Raw genomic sequence first — 21,941 nt, forward strand, 5'->3', positions numbered from 1 at the left:
ATACTGAGGTGAAAAGAACATCAAGCAATAAAACACTGAAGCCTTTCTATTTATGGATCTACATCCTGACTCGTGCCAAAAGAAAATCTGAAGCAGATCTGTTTCATCCTATAAAAGATTTAGTGTAGCAAACGTTACTAATATTCAATACGATGCAGTTCTCTTTCACTTTGGGTATGCAGAAGAATTCACTTCCTTGCCCGCCTGAAGTTAGGCATGGCCATGGGGCCAGCTCCGGTCATGGTAAAGTGATAAGAAATCTTATACCGGGCTGAAGCTTCTAACTGCCACTGCTGCATACTCCAGCCTTCTGTCCCCAGGCTGCAGCAAGCCTAGAGGCTCAGGGTGAGTTGGTGGCCGAAACAAAGACTGCAGAGCCCCCTGCTGAGACACAGTGGAAACGCAGCATGAGCACAACCTTTGTTAATAAACCACTGAGATTTAGAGGGTTGTTACCACGGCCCACCTTATCTAACCCTACTGATACAATTAGCCAATCTTTTTCTGAGTGAAAAGTGAACTTGAAGATAGTACAAGGAGAGAGTAATCATCCAAAATCAGCCATATGGAGATTTCATTCTGGAGGAAACTCTGGAGGTTCATTACTTAACCTCATCACTGTTTTTTCACAAAAAATAACCTTAAAGAAACTACATTGACTGTATTAATACAAAATTAGTGTTGATTGTGTCTGATTAAAAAAAGACCTATGTCACAATACTCTGTATTTCTAACCAATTTTTCTTACCAGCTGCACCATCATCATATTTTATTGCTGCTTTTCCCACCAAAAAAGAGGGGGATTTATGACTTATCTTTTCTAAATAAAAACATCTGATATACTAGCATTTTAAAACCATATTTTAAAAGGAGAATCTCTTTTAAAGCCAGGCTATGGAAAAAGCAGCCTCCAAGCTGATACAGAGACACATCTGTCAATTTCATGGCCATCGTGACTAGTGAGAGCCCATTCGGTGACATGGATTTGTTCCGTTAGCAGAAACACTTACCAAGTGCTCCCAGAAGGGTCATCATTCCCAAAAGCACTGAAAGAGCCATCTTCTCTCCGATAGAGAAGTTCTCTCTGGTAACCTGAAGACACCAAAATAGACAGATAATCAATGTAATCAAGTTGCAATGAACGGAAGTTTCTAATCATGACTTCATATTGAGGAAACATGGGCAGAGAATGGGAAAGAAGACATGAAATCAACTCATGCTGAGTATTTTCTATATTACGTGCTGTGGGAGATTAAGAACATCAGGACTTTTCAAGTAGAATGCATAAAATAAGAACCGCGATAGCCCCAAATTGGAATAAAGTCAGAAGAACACCATCACACAGACAACAATTCTATCCATTCAAAAGCAAGTAAATTAAAAAGCGGAGTATTTAACTCTGTAGTGTTAACTACAATGGTTTCAATGCTTAGTCATCTAAAATTGTTTGCTACCTAAGAAAAATACTAGCTACAGTATCATAATTAAAGTTTAAAGCTAAAACGAGAAGTAAAAATACTTTCCATTCTTAGACCACCAGCAGAAGGGAGAAAATTGCTAAATAATCTAAGACAGTAGCTCTAGAATTTTTTGGTCATGACCAACTGAGGTAAACCCCCAAACTGACTGGTCTGCCCAAACGTCAACTCCAAGTTCTCACTAAATAAAAAGAACATGGTGGTGGTAATGAAGTCTCAGTATAGAACTAAATTGGGGAGGGCTTATGGCTCATAGATCTGCTTTAATAAAAGCAGATGTTTCATATTTGCAAATAAATGGTTGCAAATAGAGGCAGATGTTTCATATTTGCAGAGCAATGCATGCAGGTCTCAAAGTCCAGTGACTGAGGAATCATAGGCCAAACACTGAAAGAGTCACCAGACAAGCCCAACAAATCAACTCGCTAAAAATGATATTAGCCATAATTTATCATTAAAAAGTAAGCATAAGCAGGAACCAAAAACATTTCCAACTCAAGGCTTTATCAGTGATTCTCTGATAACCAAGAATTCTTCCTGAAAACTACAGGATTCTACTATAGGAGGGGAGGGCACATAGAATGAACCCAGCAGCATGGTCATGTAGTGCCTGGCAACCATAATCACTGGTAAAATGTTGAATTCCATGCCCAATAAACTCTAGTAACAAAAAAATTTTACTTTATGAATACCACATTTTAGAAGCATCAGTAACTGTAATTAATTATTCACATTTGACTAAAAAAATATGAGCATTAGTCATTTAAAAGTCATTAATTTGCTCTTGCCAGGTCCCAAACTTTTCTCATTGAGCCTTTCCACAAGAAACCCCAGCCAGATCTGAGTATCTGATTTAAGCTACAGTAAGACAAAATGCATAAAAGACAAGACACTGTTTCACGGTGATCTGTAAGACCTATGGTAAAAGAGATGTAAACAGGATTTAAGTGATGAGAGAATTTTCTTAATTTGAAGAAGGGAGCGTTAGGTTATACTCTTTATGTTTTAAACTGAAATATTACAGCATGGTAACTAACCAGCCAACTTTTATCCAACTGTGACTAGGTGTCAGGAACTGGTCAAAGCCCTTTTCAGGTATTAACTCAGGTAATTCCACAACTCTATGATGTAGAGGCTATTATTATCCACTTTTTAGAGATGAAGAGACCTGAACTTAGAATATATCATGTGCAAGGTCACACAGCTCATACGTACTGAAGTTAGGCACTAGCCAAGGTCCATCTGTCTCCAAAGCTGCTGCTTCCTACTAATTCATAGAGCTCTTTCAATGATTAATATATGAAAAGTCCTTCGCACAGTACCTTTTACATTCTCTCAGTAAACAACAGATATCGCTCTGTAACACAGGTGTAGAAAAAGACTTTCTAACCACCAAATTTTTAAGAAAAAATAACTGACTACAAAAAAATTGTTTCAAACTTTTCCAAGGCAAAGCACTATAAGCAAAGTTGAAAAACAGATGACAAATTAAAGGAAAATATTTGCAACATATAAGATGGATAAATGGCTAATCTTCCTAATATTAATACTATATAAGTCTATGTATATGTTTTTATATATTAATACTATATATCTTTACATATAGATTATATAAAGAATTTTTTTAATTTAGAGGAAAAGATAAAAACTCCTATAGAGAAAAAATGGACAAAAGACAAATACAGACATTTCACAAAAAACAAAGAGAGAAAGACAGACCTTAAGACAGGAAAAAATGTTCAACTTCATAATAGGTGAAATGCAAATTAAAACTACATATTGAGATACCATTTCTTACCCATCACTTTAGCAAATATTCAAAAGCTTGACCATTCATCCTGTTGGGGAGACTGTAAAGAAACCAGTACTCATCCATTGCTAGAGGGAATTCCAAATGGTACAACTCCTGTGCAGTAGAATGTCTATACCTTTTGACCCAGTAATCCTACTTCTAAGGATATATCTGAAGATGTACCTCCAACAACACAAAAATATATGTGCAGAAGACTATTGATTGAAGCATTATTTGTAATTGCAAAAACATTGGAAACTACCTAAATGCCACCAAATTGGAGACGGGTTGAATAAACTGTGGTACATGTGTACAATGGCATACTATGCAGCTGTGGAAAAGAATGAGGACTCTCTCTGAGCTGATGAAGAGCCATTTCCTGAATATACTGTTAAGTGAAAAAGGCAAAGTCTAAAATAGCACACATAGTGTACTACCTTTTGTGTAAGAAAAAGAGACAATAAAAAAACATATGTTAATTTCTGCTAAGGGAGAAAAAGCAAGAGAGAGACAGAGAAGCTAAACAAGAAAGTAACGCAGAACGTTACCCCCAGAGGGTAGGGAGAAGGGATCCGAGAGGGAAAGATACCCCTTTGCATACACCCTTTAGAATAAGTTTGACTTTGGGAAGCATGTTAATGTTTTACATATTCAAAAAGTAAAATAAACAAGAATGGAAAAAAATTAAATGACAGGCACTATTAACACAACCTTAGTTCACTCTAACATGTTTTAGTTAACGTTGAAAGAAACGCAACATATAATCTCTTCCTTTGTCAGAGCTGGTCAAGGATCACAGAGAAGCAGAGTAATTTTCTAATGTTCACAAAGGAAGTGAGCAAAAGAGGCCAAGACATTCTCCTTCAATTTCCAATTCAGGAGTACATCTACCAGGTAGCAGAGTTTACCTGTGAACTCAATCTGATAGAGGAGGAAGGGAAGGGAAGGCAAGGGGAGGGAAGGGAAGCTCCAGGTCCCTCCATCACTAGAGGAGGTGCATCTGTGGGAAGATGGACCAACCTCCGGTGAGGACCAAGTGCCTCCAAGGCCCTGAATCACATCAACAATGGCAGTTCCAAGTATGAGTTATTGTAAAACCTTCAGAGAGATGAGCTCATGGAGATGAGATCAGTGTTTATGGAAATTACCCCTCAGGTGGCTGTCCTCCAAGAATTGCCATTAATGTCAACAATTAGCACAGTTCTTCCACCAGGAGGAGCGAGCCCAGAGGAGGAGGAGGACTTGCAGACACAGTCTCCAGGTATGGAGTGCATTTCCAGAGCTGGTTTAGATGAAACTGAAAATCCAAACCTCCAGCTCTGCTCCCTGGGCAAAACAGGAGGGAACCCAAACCATGTCGGTCTCCTGTGAGGCGTCCTTCCTTGTCTTAAGCCAGACATGCATCATTAGAGAACCCTCGGCTGTGTGCCCTCCAAGTCACCCAGTTCCATAAGAGAAGCAGACAGCTAGCTCAGCTATCAGGTTTACTGTTAGTGCAATAATTCAGTGTTCCAGGGTAATCACCTAAATTGGAGACTTCATCATGATAGATGAGATAGGCAAAAACATGGTTTGCTCCAAAAGTTTATGAGGAAATTAGAGTACGGCCTTCAAGTTCATAGTCTTATGAATAGCCCCTGAGTTACAGAGTAACAGCATAATCAGAATTAACAGACACTTCTAAAATTTAAAATAATGATTCATGAAATGTTGTTTATAAAGGGTCAGACAAGATACATGCTTAGTGGGTCATGAATTTTCTTTGAAATAGCCATGAATGGAAAATATTTACAATTTATCATAATAAAGAGGCAAGTACCACTCATAGAAACACATAGAAAAGTAATGTTCTAAACATAATTTGACTTAGTTTACCACAAGTGTCAAAATTGCATACAAATAAATGAAGTAAAATTGGCTGCTTGTGGCTGTATCAATCACTTTCTCTGGTTAAAAGCTGATAAAAATATTCTCTGTACTAAAAGAAGAGTATTTGTTATCAACTTCCTTACTCTCTCTGACATGAAATGGAAAGTGAGAACTTCACCAATGTTTTCTTTTTTAGCATCTTCACTATTGCCTCTAGCCATTCTTGTGATGGCCAAATGCAGCATCAGAATTCTGAAACCTACTTTTTTCCTGTTTTTATTCCAATAGAGAAAATATAATGTGTTTTCAACTAAGTTTGGTCTGAGTCTTACTTGAAAAACTGAGCCACATGCACTGCAGTTTAAATATTTGAGAAAAACAGGTGGTTTAACTCTCCAATTAACAGGTCTGGGATTTTCTAGTCCTTATCAAAAACAGTTTCCATGTTATGGTTCTATTTTTCTTTTTGACAGTGAAAGACACTTCATTCAATGATGTAGCTATTGTTTTGACCAAAAAAACAATAAGTTAGGTTACTGGGCTCCTGGGCCAAGCATGATTTAAGGAAAACCATGTGCTGTTCATAACTGACATTTAAGTAATATAAATCATGACTTGTGCCAAAGCCACTTTAATTCCTTAAAAAATAAAAACAATTACAGTGTATTTGAAAAAAAAAATTTTTTTTGGCAAATGTAATAGCAAAAGAAAAAACAGAGTCTCTGAAATGAGACACTGATTTCATCATGAAAATCATTACACCGAGAAGTTTTTGTCCACTACTTTGAAATATAATTTAGTTCAGCATGTGAAAAGATACATTTTGAGGAGCTCATCGGACTGACTCCCATCAGCCATTTCACCAGCTCAGAATGTAACACGTTGAAACCTCAGGTCAGATTTCCTAGCTCATAAAAACGTGCCAAAGCCAGGGAGCAACTTCGGTGTTTAGAAACAACCATGTATCGTGGAAACACCGGAGAGATCTTCTAGACCCGATCTCCACGTTAGGATGATCACCCTAAAGCCCAAAGAAGTGAATATTGATACGAATGCATTCACCCATTCTGCACCTACTGAGGGGCCCATATGGTGATCCCATGGAGAAGGGATTCAATACAGTCCCCTCTGTCAGGGCGCTTACCTTCTTGTGCAGGAGACAGTCAGATAACCGAAAAACAAGAACATTTTAAATAATGTTAAGTGTGATGAAGAATATACAATGGAATAACTTAAGTGAGAGCTGCTGAAAGGTCAGGGAAGGCCACTTTGAGGAAAACACCACCTGGATGATGAGAAGGAACCAGCCCTGGGAAGATCTGGGGGAAGAGCATCCAGAAGGCAGGACAGGTGGAAAGGCCCTCAGCGCCATGGGGCTGAGAGCATGCCAGATGCAGGCTGACAGAGCCCTGAGGGGGCAGCTTCAGGTGAGGTGAAAGATGGGGCCTGGCATTCACTCAGGGCTTTGCAGGCCCAGGCGAGGAACCCACTGGAGAATTTAAGGAAGTGATGTGATCTTGACATTATCAAAAGATCCCTTTGATTATAAAATATGCAGAGACTGTATTGAAGGAGGGTGAGTATATTGGCAAAGGGTCTATTTAGGAAGCTGCTGGAGTAGGCAGGTCAGCAATGGCATGTCAGAGTAGATCAATCAGCCTGGGATGGAGAGAGTGGGGGAATTTCACACTTGTTTTTAGAGGTAGAACGGACAGAATTTACTTGCTGACTTTAGACCCTATCTCCCTCGTTAGATGCCACTCACTATATTACAGCTGACAGTTACTGGGCATTTACTATGTGTTAAAATACCTCCTTTAGTCTTCAAAACAGCCCTAGGAAGTGGCTACTTATTTACCCATGTCTTATAGGTGGAAAGACGAGGCTGCGGAAACCAGCCCAGAGCAGGAGGCAGGATTCAGGGCCCAGGCCTCACGGTCTCCACCGCCGGGGCTGTAACCACGGCTCTACCTCTCCCCTGGTGGGACTCGCCCACCTCACAGCTGCAGTGCTCTTCTTTCTGCCCACAAAGCTTTTTCTGCCCTCTGGCTGCTCTGTGCCTTCTGACAACCAGCAAATGTGATGAAGGCTCCCAAGCAATGCAGGGTTGCTTTGAAATTGCATTCTGGCACCTACCTCGCCAGGATGGGCCTGGGGACCAGCGCTCCTTTTAAAAAAAAAACAGATACTGAGGATTTGGACTGTTCATTTTTTAGGGCATCTACTAACCCAGAGCAAAGTGTCTAGGACAGAAACTCAAATTATTTTTAAGGCATGAATTATTGTTCCTTAAATGGTTCAAACTATAAAATTTATTCTGTCTCTTTAAAGCATTGATATTTGATTAGCCAACATTATAGTTCATAAAGCATATAAAATAGGCAATCAATGGCATTTTCTAAAATATTTTACTTTATTTTATTAAAATATCCCAAAGAATGTGTATCAAGTTATAAAGCACCAGTCTAGGTCCTACATACTCCCTACCTGAAACTAGCCAAACTAAATTTCAAATACAAGTCAGAATCTTGTCTTAAAAAGGTGCTGAATTAAATTGTGAAAATATTTTTTACTCATCTCTTTAAATATATGGCAATGTGCAAAGATCTCACCCGATTTTAGCGTGACACACACTATACCAAACAGAGCCCCTGGTACCACTGCTTAAACTTAATTATAACCAAACTTGGAAAAAGCAGCTCTTGTATTTACATAAAATATGACTGATTCACTTTAATAATCAGTAGATTTTATCAAGCAAACATAGTTCACAGTTCATGAAGACCATTCCAGGTAGAGGACATGCAAAGACGCATTATATGAAGACCATAAGTACCTGGAAATCACAGGGGAAATATCTTAGTATATAAGTACCATTTTTCTTGAAAAATTAATAACATATGTTTTCTACGTATATGATAAAACATTTGATTTTTTACCATTCAAATAAATTAATAGCTAAACTGAAAAAAAAATGACTGATTCACAAACATACACAGAAAGGAGAATAATTTTTAATGGGCAGCTCAGTATAGAAAGTACCAATTGCTAGATCTTTGAGAATTTCCTAGAGGACTTAAGGACCTGGGCCTGAGATGTCATAAATGCCTGCAGGGCCTGGCTCTAATCTGAGGGAAACTATACCACTATCTCCTACACAGCAGAACTCCGGTCACACCCAGCCCTGATCCCAACGCTGGCCTCCCTTAAGTGTGGCCTCCCACACAGCAGGCGAGTCCTGACTCACAGCTCCCTTACTTGCACTCAGCCCTCGTCTGCCAGCCTAGCCCAGGGGGCACTCAGGACACTGACTGCAGCTCAGCCCCTTGGACCCAACATCTTACAGCTCCCTCTGGTCTAACCTGACACCCAGATGCTAACCTCTGGTTTCTCCTTCCCTACGGGACCCATGGTCCTCTCCTACTATTTTATCAGAACACCCATTGAGACCTCTTGCACTTTGGTCATACTGAAGCATCTTGGCCCAATTCCTGCCCCTCCTGCATCCTCTCCTATTGCTTCCAACAACCTAAGAACGTTGCAAATTAACGCTATCTCATGGCATTCTGACCATGAACTACAGTCAGACCACCAGGGGAACCATGGGTAAGTTATTTAGCCTCCCTGTGCCTCAGTTTCCTCATCTGCAAAAGGGAAATAATAACAGTACACCTACCTCCAAGGGTTTTTGTGAGAATTAAATGAAAACATTTGTAAAACAAATAGAGTTAGTTATTATCATTATTACATAGAATTTAGTTTAGGATAAACATGTCTCTACATAATGAGGGAACCTAGAAAAAAAGTCCACGTTAAAATAATGTCTTTACTAAGCTTTCGAATTCTTAACTGTGGAAAAGTTAGCCAAACCACTAACAGCTTGCCTCTATTGGCATTTAACCCATTCATTGTAAAAAAAATAAATTTAAAAAAAATTAAAAGTTAGGGTGGAAAGTGTTGATTCAATTTGTAGATTATACTGAACAAGCATTTTCTTATTATTTTGCCTGAACCATTCTAATCTTCATCAGTTTGATGGACAGCAAGTCCCCCAGACTGTGCAGAATGATGAACTCAGCTACACAGAGATCTTGCTAGAGGTCCCCTAATGGAAGCACAAAGCTTCCAAACTGCGACGCACAAAGCACAGACTGTGACTTTGGGTGGCTGGCTTTTGCAATATTCGAGGAAATCAAGTCTACATCATTATTATTCAAAATGCCTCACAACTGTCCATTTTCTCCTAAGTATGGACACAAATAGAGCATGGACTCTGGGGCCAGAGAGTGAGTTCAAATCCCAGCTCTGCCATCACTTGTTATGTGACCCTAGCAAGTTAGGTAACTTTTCTGTGCCTGAGTTGCTTCGTCTGTAAAAATAGGAAGATGATAGTCATACTGATTGTGACCAGTAAGTGAGATATTATGCAAGGTGCTTAGAACACTGCCTGCCACATAGTAAGCGTAAACCGATGTTATCTGTTGTTATTAGCAACTTGTAGACACAGAGCCTGGTGTCTGCAAACAGAATCAGCCTCTACAGGAGCAAGGGCAGAGTTGTCACCGGTGTGGCGTTTCCCGAGTGGCCAGCAGGGGCCCCCATACACACCCTTCTCTCCTAACCCCCCAACTACTTGAAATGTTAAATGCGCTGAGGAGGTCCCCACCACAGGAAGCCTCGTGTGTTTACCAGTGGCCTTTCTCCACTGAACAGGGACTTCCCTGGGAGGAAAGGCCTGACTTCCTGCTTCCTCAGCACTGGAACTGACCCTGGCCCTAAGAGGTGCTCTAGAAATGTGGAATGAATACTCATTCCTTCAGATCTTTAAGTGGCTTTAAATTTCCAATCCCTTATGAAGGTACAAACCCCTCCAGGAACAAACTCCTTAACAAACATCTTAGCAGCCATCAGTGAGCCCTGAGCTGAGGACGAGTGGTGGCAGCGTCCCACTGCCCACACTTCTAGCACATTCCACACCATCCAGTGCCACAATCACAGAGCAAAGACAAAATCTGTCTATTTTGAAATATGGTATAGAGTCAACTCGGACCGAAAAAAAAAAAAAAGAAAAGAATAAATGTATTTTTACACATAAAAGTGTGTTTCTAAAATGCTTACCTTGTCTCATAAATGAAAGGGCTTTTTCTTTTAAATTCTCAGTCAGTTGTTTCTTTTTAGTCAGGTAATCCAAAACGTAAATATTTGGAGCAAAATTTATCATGTTCTGTTCGCCACAGCCATAAGGCATTCGAATCAGTGAGGTTAAGCCACTGATGGAAGAACCAAGAATATCTCCTGAAAGCACAAGATATTCATGACATGCAGCAAATCCTCAGTAACTGTACCTCCTGGTGGCAAAGAGATGTCCACTGAGAGCAGAAAGCATCTGACACTGAAGCAATATGACTATTCCACTGCGTGGAACATAGTATTTATAGAAACTTTACATCAAGCTTTTAGGAAGACTGGTCAAATAAATGACAATACAGTGGTACTGAACTTGTAGATTATGTGACAAATTAGGAGACTTTTAGCTCAAAGATACAGCACATATAAGCAAAAACCAAGTTTAAAATAAAATTTCTGAACAAAAATGTCAGGAATTGCATTAGGAAACCATCATTCTTACATGGGAAAGAAATGTTTTATTCTTAATATTCTTCACGTAAATAGAACTTTATTTTGATTTCCTTACTAATACACTACAAATTCTTGAGAAATGATGTTTTTCAGGGCAGGGTTGTGGTATTTTTCAATGTGCTCTATCTATCAACAACAAAGTAGAACTAACAAGTATAAGCGTTTCAATAAATCTCAGGATCAAAAGGATTAAAAATATTCTTCAAAGTTAGTAATATAAAGTTAAACAAAACACATGCTTACCCACATTCCTCTAACCACAGTCTAACACCATAACTCAAGAAAATAAGTAAGAATTTAGAAATGTAAAGGCTGAGTTCTAATTCTGACCTCACTATGGTTGAACTGTATAGAGAAGAATATTGGTCAATGTGGTTTATTTTAGAAACTTACACCATTCCAAGTCCAAACACCTAGTAAAAATCTGCTCCAAAAAAAACGAATCCAAAAAAGAGGGGAAGATCTTCAGGTAGGTAGGCTACAGCCATGCTAGCGTATGATGTCTCAAACTTTAGATATTAACACAGAGAGATAAATACCACTGCAGGTTATGTTTTTTATTTTTATTACTACTGCAGGGTATGTTTTTAATATTCAAAGTGAACATAAACTTAGACTCTCAAAATCCAAAGAAGCAAGCTAATATTCACACATCTGGGCTACCAAATAGGTTTTTTTAAAATATATAAATCCCATATAAAAATAACACTTGAAAAACCATTATTTAAATCAAGCTTGAAAATTAAACCTCAGAGCACTTCAATAACAACAGCAGACTCATTCCAACATAAGGAGCGATGGTACACACTTAAACTTCAAGGCTTCTTCCCTCCGTGCGTGTGTGCATGTGTACCACATCATCTCCCAGCATCCTGGCACTGTGGGAGGTTCTTAGGCAGAATGTATTCCCCTAAATAGAAAGCTTATTTAATTCTTTTTAAGAATTATATCTAAGTCTCCCAAAAAAGTCCTCTCTAGGGGAACTGGTTGTTTGAGGTTATAATAAAAAGCATTACACTTGCAGGGGAGATTTAAAAGAACCTCTGAAAAAGTGCCTTAGGTCCTGACACCTCAAAGATCTAAACTATTGGGTTGGCCAAAAAGTTTCGTTACATCTTACGGAAAAACCCTAACGAACCTTTTGACCAACCCGATAGTTAGATGTCATTCATCTAAATATTTCTTTCAGTTATTTGCAAAGCACAACCACATAAATAAACCATCTGTGTGGAAGCTCTGTCTAATAGTTGAAAGGACTTTGGGGTTACCAGAAGGTACCTAGGAGAGGGTGACTAAGTCGGTGGGTAGCTTCAAACTGTAAAGGGTACTTGTGTCTGCACAGGGAACTGCTAGAGGCAGTGGTCCTCAACCTCTGGTTACCAGAAGCACTCGTGGAAGCTTTTCAAAACATACATGCCCTAGCCACAGCCCAAGAGATTCTGACTGAGTAGCTCGAGAGTGGATCCCAGATATTTGTGTATTTCCAAAGCTCCACAGAAGGGATATTCACCAGTGGTCGAGAGCCACAGAGGCAGGATAACCATACGAGAGTGTGGTCTGGCTACTCGAAAGAGTGGTCTGCACAGCGGAAGCACCGGCATCGCCTGGGAGCTTGTTAGAAATGCAGAATCCAAGGCCCCGCCCCAGGCCTCCCAAGCCAGGATCTGCCTTCACACAAGCTCCCCAGGTGATTCACATGCACCTTGAAGACTGAGAAGAACTGGTCCAGGACATACATCTTACCTGCCTTCCTACCGTAATCAGTGGTCGGCACCAGCTAAAAACTTTTTGTAACTTCTTCTCATTAGGATTAAATAAGAAAATACACCTAAATATGGACCTACTTATAACACAGGGAACTATATTCAATATCTTGTAATAAACTATAAACTATCTTGTAATAAACTACTCTTTTTCAGAAAAGAATCTGAAAGAGAATATATATACATGTATGTATAACTGAAGCACTTTGCTGTACACCTGAAACAATGTAAATCAACTATACTTCAATTTGAAAAAGTAATTAAAAAAAGAAGAGATACCTACAAATAAATGAAAAATATATAGTATCATATACAAATAAACCAGTAGTGATGGTGATATAGTCTGTTCTTACCAATTGCAGTGATCTGAACTCTCTCACTGCCACTCACTATATGAGGAGGAAAGGAGAAACTCAAAGTTTTCAGGGTAGTTTGTAGCTTGCTGTCGGTCAGGTCTAATAAGATGGATTGTGAATATGATTTTTCTATTCCTTCAGCCTGTTGATAAAAAGGAACATGATTAACATGGTCCCTACTCATCTGTTTACAGAGAACTATATGCAGATAATAAGTCAATCATCTGGCCTGTATATGGTTAGATAAGTACCTACAGTGTCTTGATTATTGCTTCAAATCTGTTAACAAATGTTTCCTTTCTAGTTAAATTAGTCAAAACATTTCATAGAATGGCAATGGAAATGATAAAGGAGAAGATGAGAAACCCTCTGAGGTAGGTCCTTTTATTATCCAAAGACAGAGGTTAAGTACCTTGTGCAAAGGCACCCTTGACAAAGGTGGGATGAAACCCAGAGCTGTCTTACTCCAGAACACAAGTGCTTATCTACTGTGCTGAGTTGTCTTTTTGTGCATACTGTCTTCTCTGAAAAAACCTACAAAACCTCTTCTACCTGTACTGAGGAATTCCAAAATTCAAAATCTACTTATCAACTTGGCATGATTTAATAGGATCCCAATGCCACACAGACTGTAAATGTAACTTGCCTTATAGTCATACTATAAATTTAAAGAAGACGTTGGCAATTACCTTTAAAAACATACGTGATATATTTTTACATTCAGATGAGAAAACCATTAGGCATTACCAGGAGGGTGGAGAAGATGACCTACTCCGTCTTGAAAACAAATTTAACCAAGAGAAAAACCACCTTCTGTTTCCTTTTCAATTATATATTTCCATTCTATTTATTTAGACTTCAAGTATTTACCTTCACTAAAATCCTCTGGGTGACAGCATCGGAAGCAGCAGGTGAAACAGCTGTGACTGTGATGGGCATTTCCCCCAGATGTGTTGGCCTGACCGGGAAAAGAACAGTTGCCCCATCCTCACTGGGAACCAGAACCGTCTGCTGGTGTCCTGTGGCATTTATTTCATTCGAAGCCATTAGAATATCAAACGCGTCACTTTTCTCAATGATTACCTTAACCTAGAAGAAAAAAATCATCACAGCTTTTGTATAATAAATTGCTCCCCAGTAAAATGTTGCTCTAAGTGCGGTTAAATCTATGAGGCCCGACACTAGAGAAAAATGAGACAGAAAGGTTCAGCCAAGGGGAGGGTGAAAGGGTGTCAGGAAAAACCTAGTTTCTTTCCTATGCTTTCTCCATCTACCTCAAGACATGTGGGGAAATGGCATTCTTCAGTTCCATTTCTAACATTAAACTCCCACTAACATTAAATTCTCTCATTTTCCGAAGTCTGAGTGAAAGGAGGTACCCAAAAAGGTTATTTCATGTCATGGTACTGCCACCAGCCTGACTCATCTATGTCATCCTGGGACACTAGTCCCATCAGAAAAGCCTGAGGCAAACAGGATGAAATGTTATTACATTCATGGAGAGTCTCTGCTAAAATTATTCCAAGAAAAGTATGACTCAGACACTAGTCCTGAAACACATGTCGGTTGTAAACTTTCATAAAATATGTCAAAGTTGCCAGGCTCATCAAGAATCGCATTCCTCTGGGTCTTAGATTTTATGAATTGTTTTCCCATTTATTTTCTCATCTGTTTCTCAAAATATTTCCTACCTGACAGATGAGTAAACTGCAATTAAGTTATTTGCTGGTAAGTGGAGGAGCTGGACATTGAATGTGGACCTTCTGACTTTTGCTCTCTACACTGGACCATGTTGACAAGATTAAAAAGTAAAATTAGAAAATAAGAAACAGTTTACTCTCTAGACATAGTGCTTAAAGAGGTTATGGCATTTTCAGGTAATAAGGTTAATCACAATCCCTACCTACTCCGGGAGGAAAAATCATTTCGTTTACACTACTGTAGGCACAGGACAAACAGTGGGCCTACCCCTGCCTTACAGGGAACTGACTAGCTAAGGAGACACCGGGCCATGACTCAAAAGACAAAGCCTTGAAAACAGAATATAAACACAGGCACAACAGCATGGGTGAGATTCCTCAGGAAAGACACCTTAGTTTCAAACCGGGTCTTGAAAGGAATAAATTCTTGCCACCTGCCGTGGGCACAGAACAGCAGTGAGAAGCGGAGACACATTCTAGATGTGGGAGGAGAGTAGGGCAAAAATGCAGGGGAGGTGGGGCAGGAAAGAGAAAGATATGCCACAGAGACGAAGTTGCATGACTAAAGCAGAGAACCCATGCTAGAAATTAAGGCAAGGATGCTTGGACATGCTAGCAATATCCTTCGACATTAACAAGCAGAAGAAATTGTGGGCCAAGTCTGGCTATTTTCAATCTCCCAGAAATGTATAGAATGCTTAGATGCCCAAACACTACATAACCCAATCTCCGCATGTTTTCTTCATTTTTTTCCTGAATTGTAAATGATGATTAGTATATTACCTCAGTGACATCTTTCAAATAATTGAATATGGTTACTTCCAAAGCAAATTCTTCACCTCTGACAACAGAGTAGGGAAGATTCAAAAAAATGAAAAACGGTTGGAAGGATTGGAGCTGAAAAGAAGACAATGAATACAGATTTTATTCAAGTCCAAGTGCTTCACACTTTACGCAATTAAAAGCAAATCTCACAAAACCTGTGACGCTTATAACTAACTTCACATAGAAATGTCCACTTGCCTACCCACAGAAAGCACACAGCAACCTACCCCAAACGAACGGGGGCACGTTGATCTGATTTATGTTATTTAACACAGTAACCACTACATTTTATGAAATGGCTACTAGGAACCAGGGACATTACACAAATTATTTCATTTAGTCATTACACCTACGTAGGCAGGTGTTATGATCATGTTTTACAGAAAAGAAATCTGAAGCTCAGACATCTCTGTAACCGGTACAAGATCACACTGCTGCAAAGTGTAGGAGCCAGAACTGGATCCCAGCGTGTCTGAGGCCACAACTAAGTCTCTCTTCTTCTACTCTGCCATGTTGGTTCTACCATTCTTCTTCTAAAGCCACTGGCCAAATGAAACAGCATCTGTTTTGGACTCATGTGAAAAGTCTAAATGATGTTTTGCCTGCTACCCTGTAACATATACATACACATACTTGTGCTTCCTCATTGGTCACTCAACTCTGATAGCACTGCCCAAGCTTCTCACTGGCAGCAGTTAATCCCCTCCTAGAGGTTTATTTGGACATTTGTGGAAGTGTCAGACTGTCACAATAGTGTGCTCTTGGCACTTAGTGGGTGAAGGTCTGTGCACTCAGGACAGTCCCAGACAAGGAAGAATTGTTCCGTGTCCCTCATGATTCTTGACTGTTCCTTCATGTAGATAAAGTACCTGCTTAAAATGACCTGGGCTTACAACCTAATTCCAACGTATATATAAACCCAAAACATCTGTCAGTATACAACTATTTTGTAAATCAAGAGGAAACTACACTTTGTTTTGTAACTCTTTCAAAACTTGTTCACTATTTCAAAACTTTACATCACCTCAGGCAGCACCACTCAAGGTTTTTGAGTTGCTAAAACAATACACGTATATCAAACTGCATGTGCAGCTGTTACACATAGGGTGATTCTATGCACGGTGTAAATATTCAAATATGGTACTATGCCTTCTAGTGTAACTAGGCCTGGCCACTTACATACTGAAAAGTATATTATTTTATTATACAGTACTTTCCTTTTATTTCTCCTCACTATTTCACTTAGGGCATCTTATTGATTTTTTTTTAAATTGAGTGTGTAGGTATATTATATTTTCTATGCATTTCATTTTGCATAGATGGTAGAGGGACAAAAAGAATAGCTGTTATAAAAAGCTGGCTTCAGGTATGACAGAGGTGAAAGCTACTGGTCTAAGACCAGTCACGGCCATTACATTCCTCTTGTCAGTGAAGGGTTTAGGAAGCGACATGAGATGAAATTTGATCTAAGAGATGTGAAGGAATGTTTGCTAGGGGACATTTTGAGAAGTTCTGCTTGTCCTTAAAGAGGGATGCACGGAAATATTCTCTCTCTTCTGGCCTTTGGAAGTGGTTGGACTCAGTCAATAATAAACTTTCTATCCAAATCTTAATACAGAGCTAGCATATTTAGCAGTTTAATACAGCTCACATTCTAAAGTGTAAAACAGATGAAAAAACAAAAAGGAAACGCCAAGGAATCTCTAAACTGTGATCAACATCATCAGCAATCACTTTTTTAAAATCCATTGAGGAGCTGACACTTTCTTTGGTTCGTGGCACTTTACCATTTATCAGCAGCCCTTTAATATACTACCTCCACTGGAGTAGTTGTGAGTCCAAGACCTAAATCCTCAGAGATCACAAAAGCAGTTGCAACCCAAGAAGTGATAGAATCAGGTACAGTAACTTCAAATTCTTGGGAAGTCCTGGAACTGAAGTCAAGATAAACATAAAAGTCACCAAACCGAGAACTGACACATTTCAAAATTGGCCAACATAACCTGAAACCATGTTTTGGAAGAATTTTAATTTTCCAAATCATTTACATATCTAAATTGTTTTAAAGATTTAAGCATAAGGGGCTTCCCTGGTGGCGCAGTGGTTGAGAATCTGCCTGCTAATGCAGGGGACACGGGTTCGAGCCCTGGTCTGGGAAGATCCCACATGCCACGGAGCAGCTGGGCCCGTGAGCCACAACTACTGAGCCTGCGCGTCTGGAGCCTGTGCCCCGCAGCGGGAGAGGCCGCGACAGTGAGAGGCCCGCGCACCGCGATGAAGAGTGGTCCCCGCACCGCGATGAAGAGTGGCCCCCACTTGCCGTAACCAGAGAAAGCCCTCGCACGAACCGAAGACCCAACACAGCCAAAAATAAATATAAAAAATAAATAAATAAATAAATAAAGTAGCTATAAAAAAAAAAAAAAAAAAAAAAGATTTAAGCATAAAACAGTAGACCCCAAGTTCTCAAGGAATAGGTCATAATAAGGTCATAACACTGCAGACTGATCCATATTCCAATAAAATCTTTCTACAATGTTTATATCTTCAGAATAAACATGATTTTTCATAAGTTTTGTATAGATAATACACTTTTTCAAATTTAACTCCAATTTGTTTATCTCAATATGCATAAAAGTTTCCCTCTGTATCCTAGTCTATGCTGTTGTTTTCTGAGGTTTGACTTGTGTCTTATTTCAAGTTTCTGTAAATAGTTGACTCACAATATGTGTAGATTTCATGATTTACCTGCTCAGTCATCACACCAGGTAGCACAGAGTTTGTCAGCTAAGCTGAATTCCTTTCAACGTCCACACCCCTTCTTCCTGTGGCTCACAGGGATGTTTTATGAGGAGCCACAAGGCAGAGGGAATAATCATGAGCGCTTCCCATCTCAAGGCAACAAAGGAATTCTCAGCAATCTTTCCCCAATGAGAACCACAAGACTTCAGGGAAGTTAAAATCACCCTTCATTAGAAAAATGGCCAGTCTTCTCCATGATGGTACTCTCACTGCCACAATTCACATGCAGCTTTATTAAGTACTATATTTAAATACAATAAATATCATTCTAAAAAAAACTCTTGGTCCATTTAGTTCTTTATCACTCTATGTTTGTACTTAAACATCAGAAACAGGGCAAAACTTACTTAAAACTAAGGCCAAACACAATATATATGAGCAAAGAACTTTATAAAAGTTTACCCCATGCTGGTGTCTAGCCAAATCCAAGTCTCTGGAAAATGCTTTCTGACACGTGGACTGCTACCCAAAGAAAAGTCATGAAAATCTACCAAGTATCCTTCATTTTCCTCCAAAAACGCTATACGGTCATCTAAAAATAAACATAGACAACTGTTAGGAAAACGCCACTGTAGAGAATGTTCATAAATCTAGTCCACAGAATCACAGCACCTCTCAGCTGACGGGCCTTTAGAGTTTGTCTTGTCCAATCCTCTCGTTTTACAGAGGCACCTGAGACCCACAGAAGTCACGTGACTTACCCTAGCCACATGGCCACTATGGCAGAGCCAGAAAAAAAAAAAAAAAAAAAAGTTTGATGGCCCTACAACCAATACCTGAAAAACTACTTAGAGTTCAGCTGCTAAAAAATAACTTAAATCACATTTTTAAAGTTATCTCCAATTCTGCTCTTCTCCTCTTCTTAGATTCCTAGTGCTGATTGCCTTTGGCTACACCATCCACAAGATGCTAAAATCATCCAGTTTATTAGCTTTTTTCTTATAAAAGAGGCATGCTGACATATAGACACACCTGTCTCTATTCTTTCAACTTTTCTGTAAGCCTAAAATTATTTCAAAAAAAATTATACTGTAGAAGGTACCAAAGATACCAAGATGAATGTGATGAGCTCCACCCATTGTCTATAGAGGAGGCAGACAAATACATGCTAAGAGTGACAGCGCACATAGGCCAAATGCCCACCATGCAGAGAACAGGTGATTTTACAGCCTCTGCACGGTGGACAGGGTATGGCTAGAGGAGAAAACCCATTCTGCGCTGTCTTCTGCATTCCATTTCCTTACGCCTCCAGATAAAGAGTATCTCACACAAGAGAAAAAAAAATAAGCCAAGTACAAAGGCATGTCTGGAATATGACAATGCGTATTAGGGAAGAGTGGCATGAAATGAGAACAGAACAAATGCTTGGGTCCAGATTTTAAAGTATCAGTTATCCCACGCTGAAGGATTTGAACTTGATCTTTTAAGTAATGATGGCCTACTGAAGGTTTTAAAACAAATTAGAAGCACAATCTAACCCATGTTTTATAATGGTAACTCTGGTCTCAGTGTGAACAGTGGTTTAGAGCTGGGGCAATGAGGCAGGAGAAACAGGGGGCTCCTGTGGCACCCAAGGAGGCATGCTGATGAGCGAGAGGAGAGGAAGGACAGCCTTGAGAAACGACCCTGCTCTGCCTCTCAGCTGGATGACCTCTGTGTGCACCCACGGCAGGCTGTACCTCCCATCACAGCCCTCAGCCTACTCCTCTGTGTGCTGGCTTGCCCCAGTAGACCAAGCTGGAATCTCCATTGCCTCCTACATGCCAGGCATGCAATTAATATCATCTACTAAATAATGAATGAACAAACTGGATCTGAGGGATAAGACAATAGGTAATTGCAGACTTGTGAGTGCCAAACATGTGCTACGCACTTTACATCCTTTTGGATGTAACCTCCTAACAACCCTGTAATATAGGTAATATTATTATTCCTATAATTCAGGGAGAAACCTGAGGTTTAGGGAGCTTAATGAATTTTCTCAGGGTCATAAAGCTAGAATTCAAAGTCAGAAGTATTTAATGCCAAGTTCCTTTCTTAACCACTATGCTGTTCCACATCTGACAGAGAGAGAGGAAAGAATTAAGGATGAGTTCCAGGTTTCTGATGCGGACATATGGGTAGATGATAATTTCATTAACAGAGATATGGAATCATATCAACTCAAGAGCTCATATATCAGTCAAATCATATTAGGGAAAAGTGATGGTTTGTGACATATCAAATTTAAGGTAATTTTTGGGGCATCAGGGTGCATAAACAGGGGTAAGATAAACAGTCAGGGTGTTCCAGAGTTGAGTTTAATGGGAAAGATGTCATGCAAGGACAAGGGACTAGGGAAGAATTCTACCAAATTGACTGACCATGTTGTTCAAGTACTAGGGGCAAATAGGGGCAGAAGGAGCCAGTGACCCAGAATAACCAGGAGAAGCCAAGACCAAAGAAGACATTTAACAGAATTAGGGGAGTGAGGGCACATGCAAGGTAGGAGGACAGGCACTTGAAATGTTAGGGGTAGGGCAGTGGTCGGGTGATGACGTGACCTTATGACTACTGTTGCCACAGTGGTGATCACGGGACAGTGCCCATTAGATGGGCCACCCACATGGACATTCAAATCCCTCACAAAGGAGTAAGACTGAATCTTCCGTGAGAGTCATCAATGTATACAGAGGGAAAGGGAAAGTAGGTGACTGAATGTTGATTAAAGGATCTGTAATTGAAATTTTTTGAGCTTCAAATGATAAGGGGCTCTTAACTGAGGATTGTTGAACAATGGTCTTGAAGTAGCTGAGAAAACACTGAACCCTATGCACCTACTGACCCTGAACCAGAAAAGAGGAAGAGAAATTAATGTCAATCACTTGAAGGTTTCTAGCAACATAATATGCTAGTAAGAGTATCAGGTTTCTTCTGTTACAGTGAAAAGGTAGAAGGGTCTCAGAAAAGGTAAAGATTACAATAAGTATTACAAACAATAGAATGAGTATTACAGTGTGCACCAGGATTCGATAAGCAAACATCAACAAAGATGGGTAAAAGCTGAGACTGACAGAGAGAGAATGGAAAAGCATAGATTGGTCTGGAAGGCTGCCTAGGATAGATTATATGAAGAAAGCTAAATGTGCCACGTGTCTTTAATACATAGAGATCATAATGATTTCATAAAATCTTTAAGACTATAAAATTATTCTTATAACTTCAGGACAGAGGGTCAGGTGTCCTGTGGTGTCAAGAAACAACCCAAAGCTGGAGAGCCTGGGGCTTAGTGTGGACTAACTGGGAACACGTGACAGAAACAGGGAATTCATGGATAGAAACTATGATAGTTCTGTGGCCTTTCAAGATGATTTCGTATGATTTTACCTGAAAGAAAAGAGAACAACTTCTAGAATTAATCAGTCTCATTTATACATTTCCTTCAGTCAAAATGTTTTATGACTTCTTCCTAAAAGCACACTTCTTTTAATTAGTTGGGTGGTCAACTCTATTTAGCAATCCAGGGAACTAGGATGTACAGATGTGACTCTGCCCGCGAAGAACTCAGATTGAGGAGACAAGTGCGTGCGTGCGTGTGTATGTGTATGTGTGTGTGTGTGTGTCTTGACAGCACACTTTATGACATCTGGGCTATTTTCTAGGTGAACAATGAAAAGCTAGAGAACAAAAATGTTTCAAAAATACATTGCCCCTTTTAACTGATTCCAAAATAACAC

At 39.5% G+C, this 21,941-nt stretch overlaps 1 protein-coding gene across 2 annotated transcripts in view; it reads right to left on the reverse strand.

The window, feature by feature from the left end:
• The window catches only part of CD109 (CD109 molecule), a 130,087-nt gene that overhangs the window by 17,356 nt on the left and 90,790 nt on the right, over window positions 1-21,941 (reverse strand). For both annotated transcript variants that reach the window (XM_057528034.1, XM_007166643.2), the window contains 7 exons: window positions 18,628-18,757; window positions 17,240-17,357; window positions 15,382-15,495; window positions 13,769-13,987; window positions 12,896-13,040; window positions 10,258-10,434; window positions 1,011-1,092 (listed from right to left, as the gene is read on the reverse strand). In XM_057528034.1, the coding sequence (XP_057384017.1) occupies window positions 1,011-1,092; window positions 10,258-10,434; window positions 12,896-13,040; window positions 13,769-13,987; window positions 15,382-15,495; window positions 17,240-17,357; window positions 18,628-18,757 (985 nt within the window). The remainder of the gene's footprint in view (window positions 1-1,010; window positions 1,093-10,257; window positions 10,435-12,895; window positions 13,041-13,768; window positions 13,988-15,381; window positions 15,496-17,239; window positions 17,358-18,627; window positions 18,758-21,941) is intronic.

The sequence above is a fragment of the Balaenoptera acutorostrata genome, chromosome 14, assembly GCF_949987535.1.
Source record: "Balaenoptera acutorostrata chromosome 14, mBalAcu1.1, whole genome shotgun sequence".
In the NCBI taxonomy this organism is placed as follows: Eukaryota; Metazoa; Chordata; class Mammalia; order Artiodactyla; family Balaenopteridae; genus Balaenoptera; species Balaenoptera acutorostrata.